The 16462-nt window shown below is 34.7% G+C and overlaps 1 protein-coding gene across 4 annotated transcripts in view; it reads right to left on the reverse strand.

Moving 5' to 3' along the window:
• Positions 1-16462, reverse strand: part of Rabgap1l (RAB GTPase activating protein 1 like) — a 460833-nt gene that overhangs the window by 175841 nt on the left and 268530 nt on the right. For all 4 annotated transcript variants that reach the window (XM_070034430.1, XM_070034428.1, XM_070034429.1 and 1 more), the window contains 3 exons: positions 15787-15861; positions 6009-6134; positions 2880-3023 (listed from right to left, as the gene is read on the reverse strand). In XM_070034430.1, the coding sequence (XP_069890531.1) occupies positions 2880-3023; positions 6009-6134; positions 15787-15861 (345 nt within the window). The remainder of the gene's footprint in view (positions 1-2879; positions 3024-6008; positions 6135-15786; positions 15862-16462) is intronic.

Below are 16462 nucleotides of genomic sequence, written 5' to 3' on the forward strand. Positions count from 1 at the left end.
TTGAAAAAGTATGACCTGGTGATATGTCTTTTAAGAGTAAAGTATCAAATGAAATCCTTTCCTTTTCATTTTACAATAGGATCTCTGAGAAAAATATTTTGCAGATTAATATTTTGTCAGGATGATAAATTTCAAAATATCAACATTTTCCATCTGAGAATTTCCTATCCTTTCATTTGTAACTGAAAGTTAATCCATAACCATTAAGATTTGAATTGTTTCTTAAAAAGAGACAATATGACAGAAACAAACACCTAGTAGATGATCTATTTAAGACAATGTTACCATTTCCTCTATTAGAATATTTTACCACATATGAAAGAATAGCTTTTGATATAAATATTTTATTAACTACAAGAAAAAAAGGGGCAAAGAGAAAACATAGGCAGGAAGTCAAAGTTTATTCAAAATTTCCTTTGCAAAATAATCCTTGACAAAGATGAGTTAGTGGAAAGAGCAAACATCCTGAAGCATACTACAATACTGTTCCTAATTAAGTTGATTCTGAAAAGTTACTTTACTCTGTTATTTCCCTGGAAATCATTATGCTCTGATTATGACCTACCCTGTGTTTTGGAAATCTATGCAACTTCCTTAAACAGCTACAGAGTACAAGTTTAAGTACCAGTATAGGGATTTTATTAATTTTAATGAATCATGGACTCTTTCTCCCACTATGACAAGTTATAGGAAGGCTTACAAATGTATGAAATTTCCATCCATACATTCTGCTGATTATATTAGCAACTGACATTAGAAATTAAAGTATTATTACCACATAAAATTTCCTTAGAAATTATGAGTGTAAGGTTCCAAAAGGGCCATAAACCGGTACAGATGTGTCACCATTCAAACAGAGACAACATTAAGAAATCATCACTTCAGTGAACTAAACTAAAGCAACAATACTCAGTGTGTGACAAAGAACATTAATTTTATTCCTTTTTTCTACAATGAATTCCATAGAACTAATTTAGTGTGAAATTAAACAATCTCTTTCAGAAAATAATTTGTGAACCATGTTAGTATATTTGCAAGCTAATACTACATATAATGCAAACACTGTTAAAATACCACATTCCCACAGTCTTATTTTCATGAAATACTAACTCTAACTTAATATGTACTAAATGGTGTCCATGAATACTTCCTTATCAAAACTAACGTTTAGTATTAGCCAATTTTAAGAATACCAGACTCAAATAAGGAAGTGAATTTATTTTTTTACTTTAAAGAGTATAATTCTAGGGTTGGGAAGGTGGCTCAGTGGCAAAATGCTTGCCTAGCATGCATGAGGCCCTGGGTTCAATTCCTCAGTACCACATAAGCAGAAAAAGCTGGAAGTGGCGCTGTGGCTGAAGTGGTAGAATGCTGGCTTTGAGCTGAAGAGCTGAGGGACAGCGCCCAGGCCCAGAGTTCAAGCCCCATGACCAACAACAACAACAAAAGTATAAAATTCTAAATAGAGGAGAGAAGAACAATTCAAAATACCAATTGGGCTAATCAAGCAAGGTAGAGGTTTAGTACAAATGCCTCAATTTGCTTTAAGCATAATGTGATCATACCATGTTGAATAAGTTTTAGCTCTTAATTTTCCCTCTGGGTTACATTTAGAGTGGAATTTTATAAGTTAATTTGTAAGTAAAATGAACAGAATCAATGTATTATCAATCAGCTTCTCTCCCTGTTATATATTCCAGATTCAAGACCCTTTTATGAGCCTAGAAAGTAACTCAAACCTTTTTTTAAATCAAAGTATGTTACAAATGATTTAAATTCTCACTTGCTTACAAAATGTTCTGCAACCTTTAGGTCCTACATAATGACTAGCAAGAGCCCACAAAGCTTAAACACAAATGGTTTCTTTTGTGGCAGGCTGAGAAATAACACTGTTCTTCTTTATACACCTTATACTTTACCTTTTCAAATATTACTTTTGTATTCACATTTCTAATGTCTAAAGAAGGTAATTTAAATGGTAAGTTTTATTTGTTTATTCATTTAGCTATTTAATTATGTAGCTAGCAATATTAGTGTTTGCATTTAGGATCTTTTGCTTACTAGACAAGTGCTCTACTACTTGAGACACACCTCAGTTGGTTTCACTTTAGTTGTTTCTTAGTTAGGGTTCTAAACTTGTGCTTCTTCAACCTCTTCACCATACAGATGCATCACTCCTTGGACACAAGCATGCACTTCCAGGCCATCTTGGTTTTCTGAGATAGAGTCTTGCTAACTTTATTTGCCAGAGATAGTCACAAAACACAATTCTTCCATCTCTACCTCCCACATAGCTGGGACTGCAAATTTATCACCTTACCCAGCTAGTCTTTTCCTTTATGGGACAGAAATATTCATAAAGTTTATTAATTTAAAGCTGATTAAGGTTAAGTGGATAATCATATGTATAAGCTTAAAATGAATTATTCTAGCTGAATATAGCTATATTTTATGTATATTTATGTTTCCATTAACTATATAACTTCTCATCTAGTAACTTTCATATCACATTGTCACACAATGATGGGTAATAGAAGATATGTATATGAATAGTATTAATTATTACTTTACAAGAGTAAAGGAGGATGGGTAAACTACAGTTCAATGGTGAAATATATGTTTAACATGAGTGTTGTTCAATCTCCATCACCACCATCCAAATAACAAAAAGCAAACAAATACAGTGATTTAAGGAACAAAGAAAATGAAATAAACAAATAGGAGCAGCTAAAGAATTCTGAAAATTTCAAAAAAACTTTTACATTAGTGAGGATGGCTTAATATCATATGAAAAAAGACAATGAAAAAAACAGTATTTTAAGGACACATTGTTTTCTATTTTGCCTTAGGTATGAAATAAAAGGTAGGAGTCACTGTACCTCACAAAGCAGTAAATCAATGATGTGGAACACCATGCAGAGTGGGAACTTGGCAGTAAAAAGAGTGAGGAACCATTGTGATGCATACATATGAGCTTCCAGATTCAGATCACTAAAATGACTGTGAAGGTCCGGCAGCTGTTCCTAAAAGTCAAAGTGAAAAGTATTATTTCTTCCCACAACTGCAATTTATAGCACATTGTCTGATATCTCCTTACCTGTAGTCCACCACTGTCTACATTACAATGCAAATGATGAGAGGAGAAAGGACTAGAGCATATGCCAGACAGTTGAGGAAAACAAAAACTTTTTGTGAACAAGAAAGAAATGAAGTTAGCTTTAGCTTGCTTGGCTATTTTTCATTTTGGGGGATATGCATCCTTTGACAGAATTTACCAGTAGTTCAATGAACATCTTGAATCAAGCAGCAAGTCAGAATAGCACTGCTTACACAGCAAGAAAACAATGTATCCTCTTTTTGGACACTATCTAATATCAATGTTATCTGAGATCTATGACACCATTTTAGTATATTTGTGAGTATATGAAAAATTTCAAATATTCAACTATTAAAAAATCTATCCTCAGCACATTAAAAATGGCAAAATAAAATGATAAAGGTATAATACATGAAACTACCTCCTGGAAATGCCTTTATACTAGCTTTATTCTTTTCCCAAGTTAAAAAGATAAATGCCTTTCAAAAGAATGAAAGGCAAAGTACATGGATGAGTATAGCTATGCCTACAAGTGAAGCTATTCATAAGCTAATGTTTGCTTGTTTTTTTATAAAAGACCACAAAAACCAAATCATTTCTTATACAAGATTATCACAAGAAGACATTGAAATATACCCTTCTAGTGCTTTAAGTGGGTGTCCAAATGGTCATCAAGCTAACAGACTAAGAAGACTAATAGAAAAATGTGGTTGAGTTTCTTCATATCGCACTTTTACTTCATTTATTAGACATACTTAATTTGACTTTCAAAGCCATCAGAAAAAATGACCTTTGATGAAACATGACCTTTTGTGAAAGGTGAAAAGAGTGTTATGATTTGGATTTGAAATGCTCCTACATAAAGGCTTATGTTCTGAATGCCTTGTCTTCAGCTGCTGGTGCTACTGAGAGGTGGTTGGATCATAGGTCATTGATGATACCTCATCAATTAATGAGCTCATGGACTATAAGAAAGAAGAATATAGGCCAGGCACAGGTGGCTCACACCTGTAATCCCAGCTACTCAGGAGGCTGAGATCTGAGGATCGTGGTTTAAAGCCAGCCTGAGCAGGAAAGTCAGACTTATCTCCAATAAACTACTCAGAATAAGATGGAAGTGGAGCTGTGACTCAAAGTGATAGAGGGCTAGCCTTGAGTGCAAAAGCTCAGAGACAACACCCAGGCTCTGAGTTCGAGCCCCACCACCAACATAAAAAAAAAAAAAGAATGTGGTTGGAGGAAGTGACTAGAAATGTATCATTTAAGGGTATATTCTGCCCCTTTCTGTCTCTATGCTTCCTGATTGCCCTGAGGTAACAGCTTCCTGTCACATGCTCCTGCCACCTTGATGTTCTGCTTAACTTTACATACAAAGCAATGGAGCCAGCTTACCTTGGAATGGAACCTTTGAAAAATCAGCGAAAATAAGTCCTCTCTGCCTTATATTGGTTATCATGGGTATTTTGTCACAATGATTAACACAGAAAATATTTTATATATTTATAAATACTTTATATATTTATATGGTAATGTTCAATCTTTAGAAAGGAACCGTGTGTGTGTGTGTGTGTGTGTGTGTGTGTCCTGGGCACTGACCCTGAGCTTTTCTGTTCAAGGCTAGACTCTACCACTTGAGGCACAGCTCCACTTCTGGATTTTTGGTAGTTAACTGGAGATGAGAGTCTCACAAAGTTTCCTGCCCAGGGTGCTAGGATTACAGGCATGAGCCATGGCACCCGGTTAGGAACCTATTGCTTTTAATTGTTTCAGCTACCCGATTCTTCTGTAGAATTATTTTCCTCCCCACTTGTTATTGTGCTTATGATTCATTTTACATACTTCACCATTTCTTCTACACATTTAAAGTCTTCTATCCTTCTACATTTCATCTCCACAATAGATTAGCACTTTAATCTCACTCTGAACACTTAGTTTTTCAACTCCAGTTCTCTCCAACTTTTGGTCTCTAATCTTTACCTCCCTCATTAGTTAGCTGATAGCTATCTAAAGGATTTCTCAACAAGTCATGACAATGAACTTCTACCAGCATATTCTACTCCATTGATGTACTAATTTTCTTCTCAAATCTTTTTACTTTTTCCCAATAAAGACGATAAAATCATTTATTTCCTTCACATTTATTTTGGGTTCTAACAATCCTTTCAAAAAATTCATGTAAGAGTGCTAGCCTTGAGCTGAAGAGCTGAGGGACAGCACCCAGGCCCAGAGTTCAGGCCCCACGACCAGACCCCCCCCCAAAAAAAATTCATATAAATATGTTAAGTAGATATACTGTAAATTTAAGATTTCTACCTTTGGCAAAACTTTAAAACTAACCGATAATTCCTTCTGAAAGCTCTAGTCAATAATTTTGCCCTTCCTGTCTTTTTTACTATGCAATATTAAAGAAACATATATAAAAACATTATGAAATCATCAATAATGTGGGATTAGAAAGCTATGTAGAAAAATTTATGTCTCTCAATTATGTATTTTAGGTGTTCTTAAAAAATTGTCTAATTAATCTTTCTGTCTTTTCCAAGTGGCCTCTTAAATTCAAATATGGTAATGGTGTTAATCAGCGTGAAAAATATCTTAACATTTTAATTTTTATTTGGTATCTTCATTTTCTACAAATAATACTTGTAGAATATTAATTCTAATTTACTATATTTTCACTTCATGTTGCATTGAAGTTGGACATTTAAAATATGAAACTGGTTTTACAAGTCAAATAGATATATACATATATTTTGATATTCAGTGTAGATACCAGCCAGAAACCGTCTATTTACCTTTTCTTCTGCATTTGATGAAACTTAAAAAGGATGTTATAGCTCATCAACCTTATGAGGCTTATTCAATAACTCAATAAGTCCCTGGATGATAAAAGTTCTTAATTTTAATTTACCTGCATTAGTCTCTCCAACTGGTAGAATTTGCAATGAAGATCTTCAAAGTTGTTTTTATAGAGGTCTCGTAAACCATAGTCATACATGATTTTCACCAAAACACAGAAAGCTTGTTCCTCTGGCATCTATGGGAAAATATATAAATATATACATACAATCATGAATGAGTAGCATTAAGCCAGAATGTCAATGAAGTTCCATTTTGTTATTAGACCTCTGCATAAATAGCTAAAGGCTTGCTTTAAATAAAACCTTTAGACCAGGACTTCTATAGCAATACATGGGTAAAATTTGTGCTCAAAATCTTGAGTGTTCACTTGCTTAAGAGGATATGATGAACTGTAATTCTATGTATACTATGTCAGCATCATCTATTTATTAGGCTATATATATATATTTTTTGGGGGGGGGGTCTGGTCATGGGGCCTGAACTCTGGGCCTGAGCGCTGTCCCTCAGCTCTTCAGTCAAGGCTAGCGGTCTACGACTTGAGCCACAGCGCCACTTCCAGCTTTTTGCTTTTTGCTTATCTGGTGCTGAGGAATCGAACCCAGGGCCTCAGGCATGCAAGGCAAGCGCTCTACCACTGAGCCAACTTCCCAGCCCTAGGCTATATTTTTTAAAAACAGTAATATAACCACATGATTTAAAAAGCCAAAGTATATCCTAACACACTCTTCACTCATACCTGCCTCTTTAGGTATTTCCTACACCTCAAGATTACTCTTTGCAATTTCCCCTATGACCTGCCAAAGGAACTAAATTTCTTAGATTATTTTGTTCCTTTTTCTATACAAAAGATAATATTCTCTCTATATAGAGATCGGTATGTATATATACATACACTTATATATCTATGTCTACATAGTTACCTTGTTTTTTTCCCCTTAATAAGTTAAAATTATTTCCCTTTGGGTATATAAAGCAGTTAAAAAGTATTCTACTATATGAATATACCAAAGTTCATTTTCTCAGTTTCCTATTAATGGGCACTTGGGATGTTACTTTTTAAAATATCATCAAGAGCTGAAAAAACAACCTTGTTTATGTTATGCATCATATTTACCCAGGCAGGGATGGTGTTGAGACATTCCCAAAAGTGGGACTGGTAGCGCAAATGATGAATGCAGCTTTAATTTTGAATGACAATATGATACTGCACTCCCAAACTCTTCTGGATATTACTATTCTTTTTCAATTAAAAGAAGTTTTAAAGAAAGGATTTTATGAGTTTCTATCACTAAGATTTAAGAAAAATATATTAACCCTCTAAGAGATATTTTATCTGAATAGTGAAGTATGAACCCAAAAGAATGACTTTCTAAGCTGTGGTATCAAAAGGCTGAAAGAATGTAAATATTCTAGAAATTACATAATCAGACAAAAAGTGATTGTACAAGTTCAGTGTCTGAGGATTAAATATTAAGTACTTAAGCAGATTTCACTCCTGTTGTTTTCATTCTCTAAATATTGTTTATTTCTTCTTTCTTTAAGGATGTCTCAAAATGTTTGGCCTATGTCCTTAGCTATTCAAGTCCACTGGCATTTTTCAGCTGCTATTTACTTATTTAGAATACAAAACATGTCCTTAAGTCCTTTAATATTTCTGTCTTTAGTGCCTCAAGTGAAGCTGACTTTCACTTTTCTGACTTATTTGTCTTACCACAAAATTGGAAGCCTTAGTCATTTTTTTTAGATCTGTTATCAAGTGGCTAATCAAAAAGAAATTGGCAGTCAGTTAGAGAAACCAAGTCACTCAATCTCTTTCTTTCTAAGTGAAGGACAATTCGTTGAATATTTTACTACCTGGGAATTTATAAAGAAATAATAAGCTTTTATTTTAACGACTATGATTTAAAAAAAAAACTGAAACAAATAAACGGTTGAAGAGCCTGTGGTCTTCCTACATAGAGAACATAGCTAAGATGAGGGATGGACAAAGGAAGAAACCTCCTCAAAGGATGAGTATAGGTCACTGCCTTAATGAGGACATAGAAGTCCTGTATAGGCAAGGTACGCTGTAGTATGATATTGCTATTGCTAGCACACAAGTAGAGGAATGGCTAGATCAGGATAAATTATTCAAAATCATCACATGGTAATGACAAATGGACACAAATTTCTGCTCATTTTTAGGTATGAAGTTTACATGACATTTCTGTCTCTCTTCAACTTCCTTTTCATACAGAGAAAACAAATCATTTCAAAGTTTAAACTGATGATCCCAGTCCATAATCTTTATTATCAAAATAATAATCTTTATTATCAAAAAACAGATTTGCATTTGTGAAAAGGAAGTGGTCTTGGAAATTAGTATTCTTTATATTTATCTCCAGTAATATACTAATGTTTATGATTTTTAGTTAATAAACTCCCATGAAGATTTTTTTTAAACACTAGTAACAAAGTGAGTAAGAAGCCAGGCACTGGCTCAAGCCTGTAATCCTAGCTACTTAGGAGGCTAAGAGGAGGATCGTGGTTCAAATTGAGCCTGGGCAGGAAAGTCCATAAGACTCTTATCTCCAATTAACTACCAAAAATGCTGGAAGTGGAGCTGTGGCTCAAGTAGTAGAGTGCTAGCCTTAAGCAGAAAAGCTAGGAACAGTGCCCAGACTCTGAGGTTCAAGCTCCAGGACTGGCACACATACACACACACACACAAAATAGGATGAGAAATATGAACAGTCTTCTGGAAAGCAGAGATGCAACTTTCTCTTTCTAGTTTAAGGATCAGTGAAATCTATTTAGTGAAAGATCTTTTTAATGTTAAAATAAATTATTTGGATACATGTTCTTCAACAAAGTGGTGTTTACAACTTTCATATGACAGTATTTCTCTGTATCTCTGAGAAGAATTCCCACCACTTCCACCTTTTCATAAGTCAAATATTGATAAAGCACCATTTTCCAGGTTTTCCCTTTAACTAAGGTGGTTGCCGCTGCCTCTGCAATCTCACTAATCTTTAACAGTTCTCATAAATTTTACTTAAATAAAAAATTCTTTGTTGTCTTCTTTAAAACGAGTTTCTTGACATCTCTGAATCCCCAAACTATTATCATTTGTTTATATTATGTCTATTATAGTTATTTGTATGCTTCTAACCTCTGGATTTTATGTTGCATTCTGCTACAGATATTAACATAGAGACTTCAAAAATATCAAGTATTAAGTATTTGCTGAAAACTTGAACTACACTGGCATTATGCCATAAAGGCATCAATAATGTAATCATTTGATAACTGCCATGACACAAGACAAAAATGCAGAAAGTACCAGTAGTATCAGTAGTTTCATAAACACTTACCAAGTACTGGCTGGACATAAGAGGTAGCTAAGCTAAGTGCACCAATATTATCACTTAATATCTGATGGTATTAAAATGAAGAATACAAAAATTTTTTGTCTTACCTATACTTTGAATTAGTTAACAAGCCTGTCTTTAATTACCATAAAGAAAATCAATCAACAACTAAAACTTAACACCTACTTATACTATTAGATCTCATTTTACCTTATGCAGGCTCACTACTTGGTAAGTATTGTGGTGCCTGTCTGTGATTTTTTTAAAAAAGAACATGAATGTAACTATTTCACCTGCTATAATGATTAATGTTTTACTGAACAACAAGATCTAATTTATCATTGATATATTATCCTTAAGTATATTAAAATAAATAACTAATAGTGTATTTTAAATAAGGTATTAAGTCATGGGAACAGGGTAGGTCTTCAGTAATTAAAATTCATTTTCTTGTGCACCACTCTTGGGGCCTGAATTTGGGGCAAGGGCACTATTCCTGAGCTTTTGTGCCCAAGGCTAGTGTTCTACCAATGGAGCCACAACTTCACTTCTGACCTAATTGGAGGTAAGAGTTTCATGGATTTTCCTGTCCAGACTGGAGGGGAAAGGAGAGGAAGGGAAGGGAGGGAGAGGAGGGAAAAAGATGAAAGACCCAACCTGATGTCCCACATTTAATTTTAAAGGCAGTTGAAAACTGTAATGGTGGTAAGTATTCCCTGCTATATTATCCTCCCCTTGTAAATGGATAAGTTTCTTATTATGTTATAAGTGGCTATAACAGCATTTGTTGTGTAATCCTTTTACAATTTAAACTACTAAGCACAAAGCTATTGTTAAAGAATCTGGAAATTTCTAAGCACTGAAGAAGCTTATTAACTTTTAAACCCCGACTTAGAAAAACCAGGAAATTCAAAACTTGGGTTTTAAACACACTCTCATTTTTTTTTTTTTTTTTTTTTTGGTCCAGTCGTGGGGCCTGAACTCTGGGCCTGGGCGCTGTCCCTCAGCTCTTCAGCTCAAGGCTAGCGCTCTACCACTCACTTGAGCCACAGCGCCACTTTGGCTTTTTTTTTTCTTTTTGCTTATGTGGTACTGAGGAATCGAACCCAGGGCCTCAGGCATGCAAGGCAAGCGCTCTACCACTGAGCCACCTTCCCAGCCCCAGTCTCATTTTTAGTGTCTCTTGTTTCTCTTTAAAGTATGTGAAATATAAATGACCATGCATGCTGAATGGACAGCATCTTGAAAGCAGCTGCTCTGACAGTGATTAATATGAAGCCGCCAAAGGATGTCTGGCAGCAAAAAGAAGCAATAGCTTATGTAACGGATAAGAAATTAGCCAGAAAGATCCTAGCAACATATCTTGCTGGCACCTGAGGTAGTGCATTTGATGAAAATTTTAAGCTAGCCTATATTCTACCAGTGAAACGATGCAGGGAAAAAAAATCTTAGGAAAAAAAACGCCCTGTTAAATTCTGTTATTCAGACTGGACACTGGGTAGGTTAGTGCAATAGGCTGAGTAACAGAATTTTCATGCATGATACTAATTAAAATTAGACTATAGTAGCTTTTTATTAACACTATGCTGACTCTTTCTTTAAGGATTCTGAAGGCAGATCTACATTTCAGATTATTTTTATATGCCATACCAACTGTGCAATTCTATTAATTTAGAAAGTATGAGAGACTGGCCTGACATTTTTTGTTTTCTTTGTCTTGTGTGGGTTCAGGAGGCTTGAACTCAGGGCCTGGGTAGTCTCTGAGGCTTTTGCTCAAGGCTACACTCTATCACTTGAGCCACAACTCCACTTCCAGCTTTTTTGATGCTTAATTGGAGGTTAACAGTCTCACAAACTTTCCTGCCCAGGCTGGGTATGAACCAAGTAGCTAGGATTACAGGTGTGAGCCAACTGTGCCCATGGATTTAGTATTTTGTACATCTTGTAACACATCTTGTACATCCTGTAGAAGCTATTTTATTGGAAAAGCTCACAAAGGCTGGTTTGTCAAGTGACCCTTATTACTATAAGGTAGATAATAAAAAACAATATTTGAATTTTTAAAAAAATTTTAATAGTGTACAGAGGGGTTACAGTTACATGAGCAGATAATGAGTACATTTCCTATCAAGCATTGTTACCTCCTCCTTTGTTTTACCCCTATCATCCCTTCCACCTCCACAACTATACTCCCCCTGCCACCTAAACTGTAAAATTCGTTTTTCAACATAGTGTCTTGTGTATCTCATTGTTACAATAGGTCAACCTGTATCCCTATTTAAGCATTTTGTTTTTTTTCCCCTTCCCTTCCCCAAATTAGAGAAGTGTATATACAAGATGCAGGCTACTGCCATCAAATACAGTGAAAATGGGGAGGAACATACAAAGAAACAAAAAAAAAAATCACATGGTACATTACAAATACATTAGAAACAATAACAACAAAGAAAAAACCACTTGTGTCCCTATCTTGGGGTTCATGTTGCTTAACATCATCTTATCTGGTCATATGTACATAGCTTTTGACCTTTTCTGCTTGTCCCAGATATATTATATGAGTTATTGCAAATAAGGGAAACCATGGGACCTATGTTTCTTTGGGCCTGGCTTACTTCACTTAATATAATTTTTTCTATTTGAGTTTCTAGCTATTTGACTCACTGTCTCAATTTAAGGGATGGGATATGGTATGTTTTCCAAAAATTGTGACTTTGCAATTCAATGAACCTCTCAGAAATCTCAAAGGAACAGATGTGGGGGGAAAGGAACCCTAATACACTGTTGTGGGAATGCAAACTGGTACAACCACTGTGGAAGGCAGTTTGGAAAATCCTCCAAAAAATTAAATGTAGAAGATAAAATTAAATGTAGAGATACCATTCCTGAGTGTTTATCCAAAATATTAAAGGTCAGAATACAGTAAAGATATTTGTACATTCATATGTGAGTATGTATATATGCACATATATGTGTATGTATATATATTACATCAAGAAGACTGATATTATGTTATTTGCAAGGAAATGGATGGACCTAGAAAAAAAGTCATGCTAAGTGAACTAAGTAAACTAAGTTTCAGAAAGACAAAGGATGAATTTTTTCTCATATGTGGAAGTTAGATATAAATTATAAAAATATATGTAAACATATACACGGTATTATGCATATATAAAACATTAACTAACATATGCATATGCAGAAAAGAATTCTTATGGTGTAACTCCTTTGAATGAAGACCTCAAAGATGAACAAAATGAATACCAAGAAGCTGAAACTTGTGGTTTCGGGGGGGCGGGTGAAATCAAGAAGAGAGGGTAGATGAATGAAGAAAGGAATGTTGGGCAAATGTAGTCATAATATTCAATGTACATATGTAGAAATGGAACTATAAACATTGAGAGGATGGGATAGGGTTAGGAGAGATAGGGGAATTATGAAAAGGAATGACATCGATCAAGATGAACTATACTCATAAACTTACACATTAAATAGTAACCCATTTCTGAACCTACTTAAAGATAATAATAAAAAAGATTTTAAAAATCTCAAAACATATTTTTCAGATAAATTCTTTAATCACAATATTGTAATCAATATATAATCATATTAATATTGAGTACATTTAAATTGATATTTTAATTAATAATAATAATACTATAAACATATACAATTAAAACAGTACTTTATTATAATGTATTAATAAGGGGACAGGTAAAAATCTTTGAATATATATTCAAAGATTACTTTTTTCCAAACAAAGTCCTTAACATGTCATCATCTTCTCATCAGCATGGTTATAAAGCTTTTTCAGAAGAAAATGGCTCTATGCCTTGATGAACACACTCATGAGACGGCTTAAAGTACCCAGTCTCCTGCAGTAAGGACCTGACCATTTCTTGATTCTAGGTGGATTTGATAGTAGAAAACCTCCTGAGAACTTGTGATAAAAAGTATTTGCTAATCACAGGGTGTCCCAAGAAGACCAGATTTGAAAATATCAAAGAAATGTACAAGACACTATGTTGAAAATGAACCTAATATATCTTCAGGCTCGGGGGAGGAGTTGGGGAGGTGGGGGGGGAAGGAAGGTAGGGGAAAAACAAAGGAGGGGGTAACAATGCTCTATAGGAAACATACTCATTACCTTACTCATGTAATTGTAACCCCTCTGTACAGTATCTTTACAATAGTATATATAAAGAAAATATCAATGAAAGAAAATAATCAGAAGATAGAGGTAACCATAACTAGGTGATAACACAGCAGAGGAAGAAATCAATATCAAAGTGAGATGAAATGAATAATCTCAGTAGAACCATCATATATTTCTATCAGAACAACCAAGTCATCAAAATTAGGATGGTAAGTCTACTAAATGCTCTTCATTCTCAGAATGCCAAACCCAATTTTAATTTTAAGTTTATCAGGCCTGTCTTCTACATTTAACACTATGCACTGTTTTCAGTCTACTAAAAAACTGAACTTTAAGGGTTCCACTTCATCAGCCACTGAAATGCTTAGTTTATCTTTTTTACTTGATCTATTCTACTCAAAAGATTTCTGCTTTGATTCTTCCCTGAAAACTAGTCTCCAAAACTCAACTGGCTGCTGGATAGCTCTATTTAGATGCCTCAGAAATACCTCAAATTTAAAACAAAATTTACCAACAACCTCTGAACTTCTTCCATACAATCTCAATGGATACATTTTCTACCTCAGCTAAAAATACCAGTATATTCAGCCAGCCACCAAAACTAGAAAACTAGACCTTTGACCATTCTTTTCCTAATCAATCCATAAAACCAACCTGTTGTTGAATATTTACTAATTATGATTTTCTTCTGGCTCTCAATCTCTCTCAGATTGATTTTTTGTTGTTGTTGTTGGTTGTGGGGCCTGAACTCTAGATCTGGGCGCTGTCTCTCAGCTCTTCAGCTAAAGGCTAGCGCTCTACCACTTGAGCCACAGCGCCACTTCCAGCTTTTTCTGCGTATGTGGTGCTGGGGAATCGAACCTAGGACCTCATGCATGCAAGTCAAGCCCTCTACCACTGAGCCACCTTCCCAGCCTCTCAATTGATTTTTTTTAACCTTTTTGCAGTATTGGAGTTAGAATTCAGAGCCTCGTGTTCACTCAACTTGCTTGCTTAACTTTGTTTGCTTAGGTAGCACTGTACTGATTTTTTTTATCTTTTTGCAGTATTGGAGTTAGAATTCAGAGCCTCCTGTTCACTCAACTTGCTTGCTTAACTTTGTTTGCTTAGGTAGCACTGTACCACTTGAACCATGCCTCCAGTCCTGATTTTTGCTGGTTATTTTGGAGACAGTGTTGGATGAGGTTTTCTGCCTGGAATGGCTTTGGCTTTGAACTACAATTCTCTGGGTCTCAGGCTCCTGAGCTAGCATGGGTACCTTGCTTAGATTGGTATTTCCTAATAGTCTCTCTGATTTTTGTTTTAATTCCCCTCTCTACACAAGTATGACAAGAAATTATCTTAAAAGAATATATCATTATATTACTCCATTACTTAAAACTAACCAATGACTTCTCATTTGCTCTAGAAGAAAGTCATTTTTACATGACTACACAAGTTCCATATTGTGGCCCCTGCTCATCCTACCACACCACAGCACTCCTTGATATAGTTCCTAAGCCAACTGTAATTTTATAAGCTCCCTTTGTATACAGTTCCCTTTTATTTCCATACATTGTCTTTTGTTTCTTTTGTCTAGAATTCTTTGCTATTTGTTCTCCCCAAACAAGTTATTTATACCTTGGCAAAACAGCCACTGGCTCCCGAAAATTTTTTCTGAAAGTTCTGGCAAAAGTGGGTTAGATAATTCTATTATCTTACTCAGTGTTTTTTTTGGCTTCACAAACTGTAAGTGCTCTAGTAAGCATGTATTATTTTTGTCATCAGAAAAATCAATAGAGACACAGAAGAGGAAAAAATAATAAGTTTGTTCGTACATTATCTGTGGCCCATCTGGGATTTTGAAGTGTCTGAGAACACAAATTTTAAATGATTCATATTTGTAATCCCACTTCTAGCCAGGGCCTCACAACTGATGCTCAGTAAGTGTTCAGTTAAATGAAGGGGACTGTCAAGAAAGGCAGTATATAAAAATAAATCATAGAAAATGTATAAGACCTCTTTGTCATAGTACACTGTTTCATAGTGGACCAAGTCTGTATATCTGGGCAGTTACATTGACTTCATTATTCTACATTGTTTTAGTTAAAAATAAGTCCAAACAAGTAATTTATTTTTTTTTCTGGGCAGTAAAATTATTTCTACTGAAAAACTGTCCTGTCCTTGACATCAGAACTTTTGCTTTATCACCCAAGGTACACTTTCAAACAGAGATGCCATATGTAATTTTCATCAGGTAAATGGGAAATTGGAAGGAAGAACACATCCAAGTAGAAAATAAATTTGGTAGCACCGTGCTATTTATCATGTGGAAAATTACTTACATGCAGCAGTAGTACAGCAGCAAGAAAAGATTGTCCTTGACAGTACCCTATATCTTCATCAAACACGGAGTAAGCCTAGAGAAAGAAAGTGAAAGGAAATATTGTAAATGCAGAGTTTAACATAAGTATTAGCTACATCCGGTTGCTACAGTGACTGTGGGATCTCTATCATGTTTTCAAACTTTTGCAATTGGTATGCATGTACCCTTAGCACCCTAGGATTACTCAAAGAGATAGTATGCATACAGTGACTGAAAATTCTAGATATTCCATTATTAGAGATTCATATTTAGAATTTGAAAATAAATAAAAGCTCACATCAATAAAAGTAATTTTAAAAGATTATGGTTTGAGATCACATGTATGAGCTATGGAGCAAGGGAAAGAGGTAGAGCAGAGTAAGAAAATTGTGATACAATAAAAATGGAAAGTCTTAAAGCTTCCAAAATATAGTATAGACTGGCTATTTTGAGAGATAGGCATTTAAAAGTTCAAAGGACCTAAACCACTACCCTGTTTTCCATAAGGCATAAAGAGCAAAAATGGCTCCTTCCATCTATACTGATGGACAAGGCAGAAACATTGAGTATTTCCTTGTACTTTTTGCAGATATATGAGAACGTATCATATTACTATATACCTCACAACTATAAGTGCTAAATTATTAATAACATCA

This window comes from Dipodomys merriami, unplaced genomic scaffold (assembly GCF_024711535.1).
Source record: "Dipodomys merriami isolate MVZ:Mamm:240054 unplaced genomic scaffold, mDipMer1.0.p SCAF_24, whole genome shotgun sequence".
In the NCBI taxonomy this organism is placed as follows: Eukaryota; Metazoa; Chordata; class Mammalia; order Rodentia; family Heteromyidae; genus Dipodomys; species Dipodomys merriami.